This window comes from Aquila chrysaetos, chromosome 3 (assembly GCF_900496995.4).
Source record: "Aquila chrysaetos chrysaetos chromosome 3, bAquChr1.4, whole genome shotgun sequence".
Lineage (NCBI taxonomy): Eukaryota > Metazoa > Chordata > Aves > Accipitriformes > Accipitridae > Aquila > Aquila chrysaetos.
Window position 1 is genome coordinate 3,466,394 of NC_044006.1, and position 16,828 is coordinate 3,483,221.

Sequence of the window (16,828 nt, forward strand, 5' to 3'; positions counted from 1 at the left end):
GACACTTCTGAAACTAAGTGGCGTCTGCCAGAGTCGGCTCTTGGATGGGAAACCAGGATTAGAGGCTGTTGGAGATGTTAGACAAGGCAACTTTTTCACCTGAAAAGCGAGCCCTTCTTACAAAATGATGCTTAAAAAGAAGGTGATCTCTGCTTAAAGGAGTGCTATCCTTCAGATGAGCTGCAAAAATGAGATCCATACGCGGCTGCTCATGATCCCTGTGATGGGGCTAGAATATCTGTCTGCGATATCTCAGTATCTTCACCTAATCCTGGTTGTGCATTCCCAGGTTTGCCTGTCTCGGATGTGCTTTCTATGTATCTATGCAAATTTCATGCATTAACTCTCAGTGTATAGCATTGCTCCCACCACAGTTCATGATTTATTTGAGATGAAATCCACTTTTCTGCATCACAGTTTTTCTGGGTACATCTGGTTATGATGAGGTCTCAGTGTCTGACTTTTGAAACCATTAGAATTTCTACTAGCACAGAACAGTTTAAGGGAAAATAAGGACTTTTAGCTATGAATATTTATGGTTAGAGTTGAATTGTATTTCAGATTGCAATTCATTATTGCTGGTAGAACAGTAGATAGAAGCTAACATTCAATTTAATTGAAATATTTTCTCTTTTGTGCCTTGACCAGTGAACAAATTTATCTGAAATCTGTATACTGTAAGTCTCAGTATTTATATCTTATTAAAATTACAGTCTTATTAAAGAAAACAAAACTAGGAATAAATCTGTCCACAATGCCGATAAGCCAGAAATATTTCTGCTCACAAACAGTAAAAATGTAGAATTGACTCAAGACATTTTATAGAGCAGATACTTTGATATGAACAGAAACACCAATTATCCTCGGTTTAAACATTCATGGGGTGTAACCACAGCTGCTCAAGTGAAACTTCTACTTGTTAATCCTAAATAAAAGGAGCTGGTTGGAAAGATGTGAGTATTTGCAGTGGAGATGAAATAAATCAAACCAAACACATACTCATTTTCAGGGTCTGGGGTTGACCATTTTTTCCCAATTTAACGTTTGGAGAATAGGGATGGCTGTGAAAACATCCGTGATTGAAAAGATGGATGCGGGAAGTGGGGTACTGGTAAAGATGCAGCTTGACATGCTCTGGAGCTGTATTTGGCAGCAGATAATCCTGCAAACATCCCCCAATTTGAATGTTTAGCTCCTTCCTTGCTGTCCCACTTTCTCCTGTAAGCCAGGTGAGTGTCGCACTCCTCAAGCTCTGCAGCATCAGCTCGGATCCTTTCTCCCCTTCTGCTCTCTTCTCCCACTGACTTTCCAAGTGTCTTAGCAGCTCTCCCTGTAGTTGGGTATGTACAGATTAGAAACTAAAGAAAGGAGATGCTTTTAGGTGGTCCAAGGAGCTACTACTAAACTGAATAGAAGTGATTTTCATCTGAGCAGAAGGGAAAATGTCCTCAGTTGCACTTTGGAATAATTGCTCTAAGACAGAGTTGAGAACAGTTAAAAAATACAGAACTCTGGCCAAAAAGAGACAGCAAGTGTGGGAACAGGCATTTGCTGGGAGACGTGAGCAAACTTAACTCTTTGCTTCTCTGCTTTACTCTGAGGCTCGGTGAGGGGATGCTTTATTGAGCAGGTTAGTGGGGTTGTACCCATGCCCTTCCTTCATCCCACTGCATCAGGTGCATCGTCTGACCAGCCTTCTTTCCCCTCTAGTTCATTTTGGTCGTGGTCCTATTCTGTATTTCTCTGTCTGTGCACAATTAAACAGCTTCCTGAGAAACTCCATTTTGTACCTCGCAAGAAGTAAGCTCAATTTCAAATAAATGTGCAATATCCTCAGCTTTATCAATTTTCGCCCCACAAAACATCTTTCCCATCCTATCCTCTGATTCAGTATTTCATTTCAGTCCTCTAGCTCCTAATTCTCCAGTACCCTAGTGCCAACAGCTAAGGAAGTGTACTGGGCTCATCAAAGTCTTGCTGTGACTCACAGCCCCTTCTTACATAAAACAGCCTTTTCGTGTTGATCAAGACAACCGATATTCAAACCCTATGGTGCCTCCTGGAGAGATGGATATAAAAAATAGGCAGACCCTGAGCCCTGGAGGCAATCTGCAAGGAAAATGAATAGCACAGGGGGACGAATTGTCGTCAACAAGTGGAAGTGAGATTTTGGTTGAAGAGAAAAGTTTTTGCCTGATTTGTGAAGATGCGAAAATAAAACAGGAGCAGAATGTTTTCTTTTTTCTTTTCCATTTTCCAGTGTTTTCTGTTACATGCTGATGTTGCTAACACAACTGTCTTCTCTCTGGAAAAAGTCTGCAAATCCTTTTGATGACATGATGAATATAGAAACACAGAAAGCAAATAGAATTATCATTGTGCACTTATTTCGCCCACGCTTTCTGAAGACATTTGGAGTCCTTTGTACTTTTTATCCTACAGCTTAAGCTGATATGGCACAATCTTCCTCAAAGCTGAGCATTGTAAAGTCAGTAGCTTTTGGGTTGGCATGCGTTCCAACGGGGGGGGGGCCAAACAAAGCGAGATCTTCTCCCCGCAGAAACCTTTTTTGCCTCTGTCTCCCTTTAGAGAGGTTCATTAATTTTGCATTTGCCTTCCAGACTGATGAGTGGAGCAAAGATAGCCCTCCACAATTTCTATTTTTAGTGTTCATCTATGGGTAGCTTTGGCTTTCCTGTTCACCGCAGGTATAAAGCTGCCACTCACACTTACACCTATTCTTCCTCAAGCTTACTGATTAAATATTTTCCCAGCAGAAGACAGTGCTTCTTCCCCAGGAATCAGATTATAACAACGTGGCTGATCTCACAGAGATAGTGTCACCCTAGGGCAGGGGGGAGAAGGATTTCTACCAGTTAGCTCTACTAAGCCAAACACATTGCTCTTCGATGAGCAGCTGGTTTTAATGGTATATAAATGGAGTGAGAGTGGCAGCATGGGAACATGCATTTTTCTCTGTCTCCCAAAGTCCATGAAAACTTATTAAGATAGAAAGTGAAATCTGCAAGGCTGTTTTGTGAATGCCAGTGAGCTCCATATGATAAACAGTATATTAAAAACCACTGAGGCATGCTGTGATAAATGCTCTCCCTCCTTGCTGTTGCAATATATACAATAAGCAAGAGATATCGTTCTATATTCAATCAAAATCAGGATTGGAGTCTTTGTTGCTTTCAGACACAAGGCACGAACTGTGATTTCTGTTTTAATCTGATCAGCACCTCTGGCATTTGGGATTGGCTGTGAAGCTGCTAACATAATGAACTGCTTCATTTGTCCCCTGCTAAATGATATTTTTAAAAAAAGCCTCAGAAGAGAGAAACAAACAAAGCTGGCCTGGGTCACCTAAAAACACAAGCTGGGTTTCTTTGCAGATGTGAACTCATTTATACCAGTTGTGCAGGTGGGCCTTCATCTAGGCTCACAAATGCTTGCCAAATTTGTATTTTCTTTCATTTCAAAAGCCTATAGGCTTGTGTTTACATGTCTTGCTAGATCAGCCCTCTCTGGGAGCAATGCTCACTTCTCTGGGCAAGAAAATTAACCAGTCTGGCTGCCTTGCTTTGGTGTCATTGGTGACCAGGTTTAAAATCCCTGTACCTTTTGCTTGTCCTAAACCAGATCAAGCCCAAAGGAAGGAGGGGGGTAAGTCTCAAGTTCTGAGTCAGGAAACACCATTGGCTACATAAGGTGTTTTTCTGGGATGGTCACGAAAAATCTAATTTCATGCTTGTGAGGATGGTAAAGAGAAATTAATCCTATCCCAGTTGCCAATCTGAAGGAAGATGAAAATGATTTATTGCAGTAATGTGGAACTTTGTAAGAATGCATACTCTGTGTGGGAGCTGTACTAAATATGCCGTTGACAGTTGTAGCTGCTTTTTAAGTGGACAGAAGAACTAGAACATCGAAAATGTCAGGAGTCACAGATTTCATTATAGTTCTCCATGGCACTGCTAAGGTCATTCCCATTTAATGGAGTTTGTTCCTGTTTAGGTATTTTTAAAATTCAGAACACAATACTTCACCTTCTCCTGCAATCTGTATGAAGCAGACTCCAAGGATAACAGCACCATCAAGAACACTTTGAAAGCTGCCAAGTGCTATGCCAAGGTTGTTGATGTTGCTGACAACCAGTGAGAAGTTGCTTTTAAATGGTTGAATGTTGGCATGTTTTGCTAATACATGTCTTGGAATGGAGGCTTAAAATAGCTCATGGACTACCTGCTTATGTTGAATGAAGGGAAAGATGAATCAGAGTTGACTGTGCTGGAAACGCTGGGGTTTGAATCTCTGGTCTACAGGAAAATGTCATTACAGTCCTTGAGTGAATCCCTTAAGTTCTCTGTGCCTGAAATCCATACCATAAAACAAGAGCACCCTTGCAGCGACGAAGGTATGGAGTGTGCTGGCTTGTTACCAGTGCGCTAGCACTTATTGAAACTTGATAACAATGGCTATTACATCTCGATTATGTTCACGAAATGTTGGGGTGCTGCCGAGTCCACCAGCGACCGCGTACAGCACGCAGGTACAGGATGGCAGAAGTGGCCGAGTGTTTGTTCTCCGGCTGAGCCCGGGGGGCTATTCCACAACAAATGTGATTTCAGAGGAGTGAGTATCACGGTGTGCAACCCACGCTCCAGTTATTCAGAGTACCTACTACCTTAATGCCAGCTTGGCTGTGCAGCAGCTTTCCCTTCATGCATTTCTGGAAAAACAGGAGTTTTACAAACCTCCCTTGTAGCTCTGGCCCCGGGACTCTTCCCTTGCATATTTGTCTTCGGCAGGGAGACGAACCACAGACCTGTGTGACCCAGTGTTGATGCCTGCTCGGCCCTGAGACATTTATAAAGAAAAAGTAGTATGTGATATTTTCATTTGAGATTACATAGTTAAGGAGTAGTGACGAGAAATAGATCAGTCAGACCCCCTGATTAATTATACTGTGTTATAGTAGTGCCTGAGGCTGAAAGCTGCATTGCAGAAGTGTTGGACATACCTACTGAGCAGCTTCCAAAGACAGGAGAAAGGAGAAGCAGAAGAAAGGAACAAAGAAATCCCAGGCTAACTGATTCAGCCCTAATGTGACTGAAGCTAATGCAACGGCAAAATATGGTGTGCCTGTCCTTTCATCTTCATGCTGCATTTCATCAAGATAAGGGAGGATGAAATTGTCCATCTGAGATACTACTATTACTCACAAGAGAGGAGTTCTTTATTCTCTCTGTACCTTCGCAGGTCTTGAAGCAGATCTTCAAGGCTGTGTGTTCGTAATCATTCCTTTATGTAACTTCAGTTTACAACAAAGCTGAGACATCTCAGCAGTGCACAGCGGAGCAGCAGCAGTGTGAAAGCAGACAGGGTGGACTGTTACTGCTTTACAAGATGGTTTTACATTGTTGCATTAAATGGGTGAAGGATTTTGCTTCCCATTTCTTCAGGATTTCATAGAGAAGCAGCCAAGTGTAAGTAAATATCATGTCACTGGTGGTACAAACCAGCCAAGCCAGCCAGTACTTTCAAGAAGGAGGAAGGGCTCCTCACCGGAGAGACCAAAAATTTATAGTGCATGTATGCACACGTAAGTGTGTGGCTGTTGTACTCACACTTGTGATGATATTCTGGCCATCTCTGTGAGATGTTTACATTTCATTTAAGTTTTTTTTGACTCTTCCCACTTACTTTGCTTTCAGTAAGTCTGTCTTCAAGGATGAAACAATTGTGGTTTCCTTCTCTTTAGTAGCTACGGCCCCTGGTGGGCTCAGCTGACCTGTCCTAAACTTTCTATCACCATCCTTTTCCCCATGGCATTTGGCTGAGCGAGCCCAGGGCTGGGCTGGCAGCCGACGGAGGCTGGGCTGCCTGCCGTGTGCTCGCCCCGCGTGGATTTTTTTCGCCGGGAACCAACCCCAGCACTTTGGTTCAGCCACCCCACAGAACTCGGGGCCATGTCTGTGCTCGTGTACTTCTCGAGGGGTTTTGCACTGGAGTGCCCAAAGTCACTTTACGCTCGGCACAGCCCACAGGAGACCTGTAATAATAACCAGGATGCGCTGCCTTATTGCTTAAATACCCTCACGGATATACTCCAACCTGATCTACTTCAACCAAATTCAATAAGGCAGAGGAGGATTTAAAGACATTTTAAATAAATTAACTTCTGGATGGATGTTTATTAAGTTTTATGAAGCCATTTACTAAAATGTAACATTTGTTTCAAAAAGCGCCTGAAATTTTCCTCTTGTGAACTATCAAAATTACTTTTATTATTGAAATGAGAAATACGGGCCAAATTGAAACATTCCTCATTGCTCGAGACACAGTCCTTGTGCCTTTCTAAAAGAAAAAGGAAATTAATGGACTCCCCACAGCCTTTTGTTTTCCTCCGCATTGGTGGGGTGTGATGTGGTGCCCGATTGCGTGACGTTGGGTGGGAGGGTTGTATGGGAGGAGCGAGGAGCTCTGGTTCCCGGGAGTTTTACTTTTTCAAGGAGTCAGCCCTGAGCTAGAGGAGTCATGAGCAGAAGGCAATGTTTTTCACTCCAGCTTGAACGTGGTCTGGATTTCTGCATAAGCAATGGAGGCTCCACTGGGAGCATCCTGCCCTACACAAAAATCTCCTGCAGCCAGAAAACAAAGGCATTGCCATGTGTTGTGGATTTTCACTGCTGAAGACATGAACTGCAGCTCCTTAGGCAGCACACTGAAAATACACCTTTTAACAGAGCAAGGCTGAATACCAAATAAAAGGATCCATAAAATAAATTATTTGATTCTTTAATAATTGATGGTGTAGGGACAATAGAGGCTCCTGCTCTTCTCATCTGGAAGCAGCACCAAAATGCTTTTGGAGACACAGTGCATTTCAGCTAGGTTTTAGAAGATGAATTTTCCAGGCATGAATGATCCCAAATGTTTAAATTTTATTTTGTTGCTGCTTTCCAGACAACCTTTCTGTCTGCCAGAAATCAAAACAATAGGGTTGAGTGGATAAAAACTATGAAGATCTTGTGGATTTTCCTGGTGCTCAGCTGAGATATTTCACAACAGAACTTTAACCAGGAGCTGCAAGGAGAATGGAAGTGACTGATTTTGCTCATTAAGTGTAAAGACAGTTTAATGTAGTGGGCGATACCCAAGTATTCTGTTCCCACAAAATTACCTCTGTGTTAGAAAAATGGATGCCAGGGAGGAAGCGGGTCATGCAAAAGGGGAAGGTAGGAAGGGAAACCTCACTGTTAAGGCACAGTAAACCTGTTTTGTTTCTCTGCAACAAGTTCTCCAGGGTGAGAGCTGTCTCCTTCGCTGTGTACCTACAGCTCCCAGTGCAATAAAGCCCTGATCTGCTCAGTTTTCCGGGCAAAGCTGCTGCAGAAATAATGGCCAAGATACAAGGTTTTTAACATTTGCCCTGCAACAGGGGAAAGCAAGCAGGCAAGACAAGCAAGGCAGGAGTTCAGAAAACAGCCAGACTCCTGTAGTGTCACCTGGATCTCAAACAGCAGCTGCCCTCTGTGCAGCACAGGTCTTTCTTGAAGCCCAGAAGATCTCCACTCCCATACTTCAGGCTTGTGCGTGCCACAGCCAAAGGGAGCTGCATGCTCTCGGTTGCTGCTCCTAACAGCACAGCAGGACTGTAAACCAGCACGGAGCCCTTTTGGTTTTTCCGGGTCTCAGGAGGGATTTCTCAGGGCAAACTTCACCGATGGGAACCTTCTTCAAACCTAGCTAGTCTTTTCCCCGGTTTGTTTGCCGACTTGCAGATGCTAGCAGCAGCTGGCATTTTTGGATGCCGCGTTTGTGCTGAAGAGCCAGAGCTTGCAGGCTGTGGGAGGGGAACGCTCGGGACCCTTCTGCAGAGGAGGTGCAAAGGCCAGTTCAAGGTCGATGGGATTTCAGCGGTTTAGACCACAGCCAGCTAGCCTGTGCTGGTAAGCAAGCTGTATGATAAAGGCACAGCTGCCATTTCAAGCATGACCCGCCCAAGCCTTAAATTTGGATATTTATTTCTTAGGATCAATAAATGACAAAATAAAATAAAATAAAATACCAGACAGTACAAAGGCTATATCAGGAAGTAACCATTTCATTACAGTTTGATCAAGAAATACAGTATCAATAATAGCATGTTACATTGAAAGAGTGTTTCCCATTGCTACACAAAAGGATTTCACACCCGCTTCCTTCCCTTTGTCACAGAAAATATTACAAGGGAGACACTGACACACTTGTAACATTCATTTTTTTCCCATTGCGCAACAGGCCACAGAAAATAAAGCACATTAACATTTTGTATTTCAGAAAAAAAAAAAAAAAGGTGCACTTTAAAAAATATTTGCCACAAATACAGTATGTGCAGGACTATCAGGTGGCACGGCTGGGGAAGGACTCTTGATCACAAAGCCAGGACACAGCATCATGAGATTTTACATTAGCAATTTCTGTTTTCGTCCTAAATGAGTCCAGACTGAGAACAGAAGAACTTGTTGAGCTGTAACGTTAAGAACCAGACAGAGCTCTAGCAGATACAGCTTTGTTTGAACAGCTACCAAACACCACAACCAAGAAGATACCAGACTAACACTCAAGGCGTTGCACAGGAAAGCTCCAGCGCTCTCATGCCGTGTGGACGTCGGTCCTTCCCCGAGAGCAGGTAGCGATAGCAGCCGCACAGGCGATGGGTTCAAACCTGCCACACCAGCTGTCTGCACCAACACCTTGCTTTTTATTTCGCTAAATGTTTGATGCTATAAATGCAGAGGTCCCGCTACTGTCATGTTTTCGGCACGTGTCCTGCTAACCCTCCTCACTGACTTTTCCATTTAGTTTTCTCCTTTACGGGCGCAGTCGCTGAAGTGAGGTCTCGTGCACTTTACAAAGAAGACAAGCTCAGCAGAGCGTTGAAACGCTGATGTGTACTGGGCCTTTGGTGAGAAAGTCCTGTCTGGGGGAAATTTCCAAATAGCGTAATGACTTGGTAAATCTGATTTCACACGCTGCCAAATGGATGGCCCTGACAAGAACGCTGTAAAGAGAAAGGAAACCTCAAAATAATATTTGAAGAGGTCACTTGATAGACTCTCTTCAGATGGGAATTTCTCAGAATCCATCTGGCAGCACTTCACATCTGTGGGTTCTACAGATTTTTTTTTAGTCACAACAAACAGTTCAAAACACTTATAGGAAATTTGCATAGATTAACAGCATGCCGCACCAACGCTCACCTCTCTGCCCCAGCAGAGAGTTCAGACAAGACAGGAATACGAAGGATGGGAATATGCATTTTTCCTAATGGCAAAAGCCACTTATACTTGATTAGGTTTAAAGCTAAACCTTGTTGGGTTAGTAGTTCAACCGTTGTTAAAAGGCATGGAAAGAACCATTTTTCTGGTATACACTGGGCAGTATCATGCTTTCCTTTATAAAACTGTGGGGTCTTAGAGTGAGTTATCCTCACTTTGAGCTCAAGGGAACTAAATCTCCAGGTCGAATATAGCAAAACTAGGTGAGGAGGGGAGAGAGGATGAAATCAGGTGCAACTTACACTTCTCAGCTCAAGGTAGTCAGATTTGGCCAGTGGAAGAGGTAGCTTTGAGCTGCAATCTCAGATTAAGGCCATAGACTCAGGTCTGCTCCCATGTTAAGCTGCAGGAACAGAGCTGTAGAAGCCAGCAAACTGCCTGCATAAATCCCCCCAAACAGTCAGCTCTTCAGGACTCAAGTGGCCCAACAAACATTGTGGACAGAGTTTACGATAAGATCGTTTTTACTCCAGCTTGTTCCCGTTTTCATGTCAAACCAAAAATAAACCTACCAGTTTCTCTGAGCTGTGATCAAATATTCTGTAACCTGCCAGTGTAGCTCAGTAATGAAAATCTAAGCCAAGCATTTTATGTGAAACAACAATTTTTGTACAGTGTGTTCTAAGATAATCAAGCACATTTCAGCAGGTTGGTGCTGAACAAGTATATTAATAATGTTTAACATTTCAAAAGCAACTGAGACACACAGGATGTTAATTCCTAGTGAAAGTCAAAGCAACACACAGTTACAACTTCTGTGAGAGGTTTCAGAAACCACCTCCCAGCTGTTGACTCTATTTAGAGGTGAAGTTAAAAAATTTGGGTCCTCTCCAGAAACATTTAAAGTGTCTTGCCTGGAAGGCCAATGTTAAGTGTGTGACATTAAGATTCCTCTTCCTCTGCTTATCATACCCGGGCTTTCCCACAAGGCAGTATGTACAGGTTGTCTAGAGGTTCTTCTTCCAATCTGCCCAAGCCATTTCTAACACACACACACAGATAACATTTGCTGGTTTCTCCCAGATCTCCTTCCAAAGAGATCAATCTCCTTTTTTCTTTTGTTTTGTTTTCTGTGCCATTACCTGTTTTTCTTGCCAAAGAGGAGTCAACTGTGCACGAGCAACGAAAGTGCTTTGTCAAATATAATCTCTGTCCTTTGTTTGGTACAACCTGCCCAGGAAATTAAAAGAAGGCATGACAGAACAGAGCTTGCAGTTTGGCTGAATCAGAAGAAACTAAAGCCCCACTGATTTCTATTTCGAGCCCTTTCTTTTGGAGTGGTTCTGTACTAGGCATTAAAATAATCTCCCATCCCTGGTAGGTGTGGTTGGAGGTCATGGCTGGTGGTAGCCAGGTCTACCATGGTAGCTAGCTCTGTACAACTGCCAGGGTATAAATGCCTCAGAAGTAGGTAGCCATCACTCACAACTCACAGCAAATGCCCCACAGGTGTTTTCTTTATGCCCTGAGCCCAACAGGGACTCACCCACGAGATACCACATTTGTAGCAGGAGAAGATCCACCCAGTAGATCAGTATCTGGTCTCCATCATTGTGTGACAGTTCAGTGGGGCCAGATCCACATCTCCAGCACTGAGACTTCTGTTAGGTACCGAGGGTGCTTGTTAGTTGAAGAGTGACAGGGTATGGGCAAAGCCCAGAAAGCTGAATTGATCCAAGTGACTCTTCTAGTTTGTCATCATGAAGAGGCGAGCACTGCCCTCCTAATGAAGTGTGGTGTGAAAGGGGACGCAAGGTCACCACCAGCAAAATCACAGCAGAGGTTGCACAGGACAATTGGTTGGTTCCAGGTTCATGCAGGTCACCATCTGGTGATGTGACAGCAGGGAAAGCCCTTTAGCTTGTCCCAGAGACCTGTGATTTCTGGTGCTAAAGGATCTGGAGCAATTTGCTGCATCACATAGTGGGCTGTTAAAGGTGGAACCATATGGGAGAAAAGGTCACGCTACCTATCCTGGCCAGCTGAGAAACTTCAAAGAGGATTTTCAGGTCTTGTTTCTGTTCCTCTGGCTTGTTAAAAGAAAGTTGGTTTGGAGCTAAGACTCCTCAGCTTAGACCTTCTTGTGTTCTTCATTTTCACTATTTGAAGATTTGTCTGTGCAGATCAGTGTGGCAACAGGTCTGGTAGCAAAAAGAAATAAGAAAAGGTAGAACAAGAGGCCCTGCTGCCTACAACTGATACAACCTACGAGACGTCAGCCTTCTGAAAATGGCGAGGAAACAAGTAAAATTGGAATAAGAATGGGAAAAATCTGAAGGTCCCACAGAATTGGGGCAGTTTGCTCTTATCTCAGCAGCCTTGGAGCCCTCATGCGCCTGGAGTTTTCTCACCTCTTAATGCAGGCCAGCTAACTGTTCTCCCCGATGAAAAACAGGATTTGGCTGTATGGCAACAGTAAGATTTTCCATTTCTGTTTGTTTTCAGCACTCCAGCTGGGCACAGTTTCTGCATTTTTGACTTTGCCAGAGCCTTTATTTATTGGTGTTGCAGTACCAATACCGGCAAGAGAGGGGGTTCACTGTGCCAGGCACTATATGTGCCCTAAAGTGAAAGATGACCCCCATTCCCCCAGGCCACAGCCACCCCAATCTAGGTAAGGCATCATCTGTTGTTATTTAATTTCAAGGAGCCAGAGCGGCTCTCTTGAGCACCTAGGTCAGATTAATAATAATTTAGATATATTTCAAAAATAACCACCTGCCTCCCTGAGTTTTCACTCCTCGTTCATTGAACATCCCATAGATGAGCATGTCTGCTCTCTGAAAACATCCCTTTCTGTTCAAAACTACTTTCTCCTCATCAGACTCTCTGCTCGGTGCCACCAAGAGATGTGAGCTCAAACCCTTGGATGTGAACATGGCATCTCTGCACTGAGAAAAGGATGAAATGCAGTATGATTTTGCCTAAGTTTAACATATTTTGGCTTCCCAGTCAACACTGCACCTGGATTTATGCCAGACTGAAGTTACAAAACGTGTAGACATTACTCACAAGAGGCAAGGCCAATGCTTTAAAATAACCTCAAAGTTACTGGCAGAATGAAGCCTATTTTGCCAACAAAAATGACTTTGCTAAACACATTTGTGTTACATGAATTTGGAGACCATGCATGAAAGTCACAGAGGCCTCTCCCAAGTTTTGTCTCCATGATGAAATGCATTTCCCTTCCTCCTTTGGCTTCAGTATGTAGTTTCCCTTGTGACCTGGCTGGAAAATGTGTGGTTGCTGGAGATGCTGTTGGATTTCCTGGTGAAGGCCAGTCGTTTCTTCTTCTTCCTCCATGGCAGGCACAGGAGTGTGAGTGTAGAGAGGAAGATCTGTCGGAAGTTTGCAGACACCAGGTTGTAGAGGATGGGGTTGATTGCTGAACTCACGTAGAAGAGGACATTTGTCAGCATGTAGAAGTAGTGGTAGAAGTTGAAAAGGAAACTGGAAGAACAGGCAAAAGACAAAAAATCTAAATAGAATGTGGAGAACTGAAATAATTCAAAGTCACGAGGGTGAGAAAAACATGAGCTGTTTTTTCAGCTAGCCTTTCTTGACTGGGGACGTGAGCTTACCAGTGGGAGTCAGTGCATAAGCCACCAGAAAAATATCTATGTTTTCAAGTGGGACTGGCCAAACTTAGGTCAAATGCCTCGACAAAAGTCTTGCCCCAGTCACTAGCAGTTAGAAACTTATGTATGCCCTGGGTCCCGATGTGATACTTACCTCGTGCGTTCATTTTGTCTTCGAAAATAGACATGTGTGAAACTGAGACGCCAGATGGAAATTTGCTTCTGTGTCATGCATATACATTAGCTTGACTTTTCTGGCTGCAGTTCTGGTCTACAGAGCCTGCAGAAGAGCCAAGATCCAGTAACAGATGCAGCTCTCTCCTCCCCCCAGCAGTGAGAGCTGCATCAGCTCATTCAATGGGTCTCTGGGTTGGGAGTTGTCTGTAATCTGGGATAACAGTCTCTATTACGGGGGCAAGTTGACGACAGCATGCTTTTGAAACATATCCTGACCATCAATATATAATGTTTTCAAGTAGAATTGATTGAAAATGCTTAGTTATTTTTTTTCTTTTGGAAATATCTTTCCTTGGGACAAGTGAGACCGACAGCTCTGAGCTGGTAAAGCGTTTATAAACAATGTGGGTCTCATTTTCAGGAAGATGTTCCCCAGGATCATTTATCTCAGTGGAAGTTGCAGACCTTTTTGTTAGTCTGAGCACTGTCTAACAAAAGATAAATAGACGTGTGCTGGAGTACATCATCAATCCCTCCACACCCCTTCAGCACTGCCAAGTACTGCATGGCCCATCCGGCTCTTGCAAGCAGAGTTTCTCTATATAGTTGTGAAGAATTAATATAGCAAAAATTTATCTTCTTCAGGGGCAGGCACGTGCATTTATAAATGAACACATCAAGCTGCTGCAAGGTCTTGATTAGCTACCATGCTGATAGTTCACCATTCATAATATGCCTGTAAATTCAGTGTTTTCCTAAAATGGCTCATGGCTTTTAAAAGAAGAAAAAAAATATGTGAATGCAACCACAATGCATAAATTCACACTAACTGCAGACAGACTTCTCTACCCCTCTTGCTCAAAGCAAATGCAGTCATTACATAATTGATTGCTGCTTTAAGTGCTTTTCATATAGGAAAGCAAACAAGAAACAACAGTTTGTCCCAGTGTGTGCCTAGAGCTCTGTTTTCATGATTGAAGATAGGTTTTGGGTTTTGCTACGGATGGATGTACAATTCCATTCAGTAGACTGCTATATCGTAAATTACTATTTTTTGTGCTTGGAGTTTATGAAATTTTAATGTCTTATAGTTGCTCAGCTTTTTGGTATTGTAGATTTTTTTTAAATTTTCCTGTTCATTGCAGGAAACAGACCCAGTCCCGGAGAGAAGAGGGACATAACATCATGGGAGGAAAGACACATTTTTCACTGAGCACGTCTCATGGTGTCTCAGGCTACCTGGGTGTATATCCCCAGACAGCATTAATGATTAATTGCGTATTTAAAATTAATAATCTGTTCTGTGGCTGCTTTGCTGAGGAACCTGGCCTGAAGTGGCAGAAAGTCTGCACGGAGCTGTTTGTGTGCTCTTGCACATCTGTGAACAGCGCACGTGCATTCAGCGTAGGCATGCAATTATCCTAAATTCTCTGAGAATCTGGACATTTTCTAATCAGTGGCAACTGTTAATATTTAATTTTGATCCACTCCTTGCAAAACCCAGCAAACAACCTGCCCCAGACTCCGTAAGCAGCGCGGTTGTTTCCCCACCTGTGTAATCTCTCCTGCCACTAAGGAAATGTGATGTCGTGGAGCTAATTTGTGCGTTAACGGGAGCTGCTCCGTCTTAGGGCCGGTGATCGATATCTCTGCCACGGAGGCAGCAATCCACTTCAGATGTATAACCTCCCCCCAGTCCAAATGTCATTTCATCAAGGACTGTCAACTGAACATCCATCGCCGTTGTTAAGGAGGGCGATTCTGTGGTCGCAGCCACAGAAGAAGGAAGGGCATGCTGATGCATTTCGGTTCAAGCTAACGCTTCCTTCACCCACGTCTGGGGGACGTAGGCGGTAAAACTAGGACTCTCAATTTGGCTGGCAAACACGGTAAGAAAGCCAAAAGAAAAAACCAAAACAACAATTAGGAGGTTGAGGCTTTAAGCCCTCGCGCGGAGAACGCCTTTGCTCCCGCATCCCCGCTTCCATCCCCAAGTCTGCTGGTGCCCCGGCAGCCCCAGCTCCAGGCTGACCCCCCCACCCCGTCCTGGCACGGGGGGATCTCGTCCCCCGTGTCGTGACTCACTCTGTCCAGTGACTGGAGGGGACATAGCAAAACATGAGACGCCGTATGTGATAAGGGAGCCAACAGACCACGAAGGCAATCACCACAGCACCTGCAAGGTACGAAAAGAGCTCGTTACTTTTCGTGAGCAATTCTTCGTCGGGGGTGAGAGACCTGTCTGTATGGTGTTTATCACCGTAAACGGTTTTCCTAAAGCCCCACTTTGTTCTTCTGTTGCTGTTGTGCAAAGAATTAATAACCCTGAGGGACAACCAGCCTGCAGATGTCTGTAAAAACAAGCATAACAGAAATAATAGAAAATAGCAATAAGCACGGGGGCAGTGACATTATGAACAAAAGAAGGTATGATACAGATAAAGGACTGCTGATGCCTAGTTCAGACACTGGCTTAAACGAGACTCTATTTGCATCTGTCCTTTTGTTTCATGCTCTTGTGGCACTGGGTATTTTGTCCAAAGTACTCGCAGAGACAGTTAGCGTATGTTTTTCATCCAGGTAGACAGGGAGCCAGGGACACTATAATACCATTAGTTTGTTACACGGAGCCACTGGCCACAGTCCCCGCGATGCTGGGGATCATTAAATAGCCTCAGGAACTGCTTTCTGGTGGCAGGGCTTGTCCTTTTGCTCTATATTTGTGCAATACCTGAAACAGTGATTACAAGACGTTTGGGTCTGGACATTGCCATAATGAAAATGACTAATTAAAGGATAAGCAGAGAAAGACGGTATGTTTTTTTCCTTTCCAGGTTCCTTCCGAGGGACATCAAACAATGGAAAATAAAATGCAACAACTCTGAAGGATAAAAGCGCGGTTGGTAGGGTGCGTTTGTCAATCTAGATTAAAAAGTAGATATATCAGGCAATCAAGGGAAAGATTTATTTCCTTTTGTAATATGCATTTCAACCTCTGTATGAAATGACAGGATTCTGGCAGAATCCTAGCAGGAAATAAAGAAATCTCAGTTAAAACATAACACAATAAAAGACAAGAAGAAAATCAAGGCTAAATAAAATAATTATGTTAATTTTTCATCCCAAATTTACTCTACAGAGAATAAGGGCCGCATCACTCTTGTCCTTTGCGTGACCTGTAAAGGGCTAGGAAGCAGCAAAGCTCTCTTACAGAGCTACGCACCACCAGTGCAATGCGGATTTGGCACACGGAGGCAGGCACTGCTTTTCCTTCTGCCTTGGGATTGCAAATATTTATGTGGAAATGTCCCAAACCCAGACGCTGTCATCCCACAGGGCCTATGCCACAGCTCATAGAGGAGATATGCAGAAGATGTGTTTCCCTTGAAAAACACGATCCGGGAGGAGCAAGTCTGGCTACGGTTGCATCTCCCCATCACCATTACTCAGCCGAAAGGCACAGGGGAGACTTCAGTAACACAACGGGGGGGAAAGTGTCTGTGCCCTGTTTTTGTGGGTGTCATCACTAGCAGGATCACTGCCTAATTTGTACAGAAATTAAATAATTCCTGGTGTCCATCTCCGTACTCACAGCCACACTTCAAATCCATGTGCTATCTCTTTTATTAAACACATAACTAACAATAGAGACGGTTATATTCTTTTAGCATCAGCCTGCATGGTGTATGAGAGCATCTTCCAGGAATGCTGCAAAACCCATTTATTCAATAAAGTTTTAGGCAACTG

The 16,828-nt window shown here is 43.6% G+C and overlaps 1 protein-coding gene across 1 annotated transcript in view; it reads right to left on the reverse strand.

Annotated features, from left to right (window-relative positions):
- Nucleotides 1-8,013: 8,013 nt before the first annotated feature.
- NTSR1 (neurotensin receptor 1) overlaps nt 8,014-16,828 on the reverse strand; it is a 64,093-nt gene continuing 55,278 nt past the window's right edge. The window contains 2 exon segments of the mRNA XM_030010134.2: nt 8,014-12,776; nt 15,167-15,257. Coding sequence (XP_029865994.2) covers nt 12,527-12,776; nt 15,167-15,257 — 341 coding nt within the window. The 3' untranslated portion in view covers nt 8,014-12,526.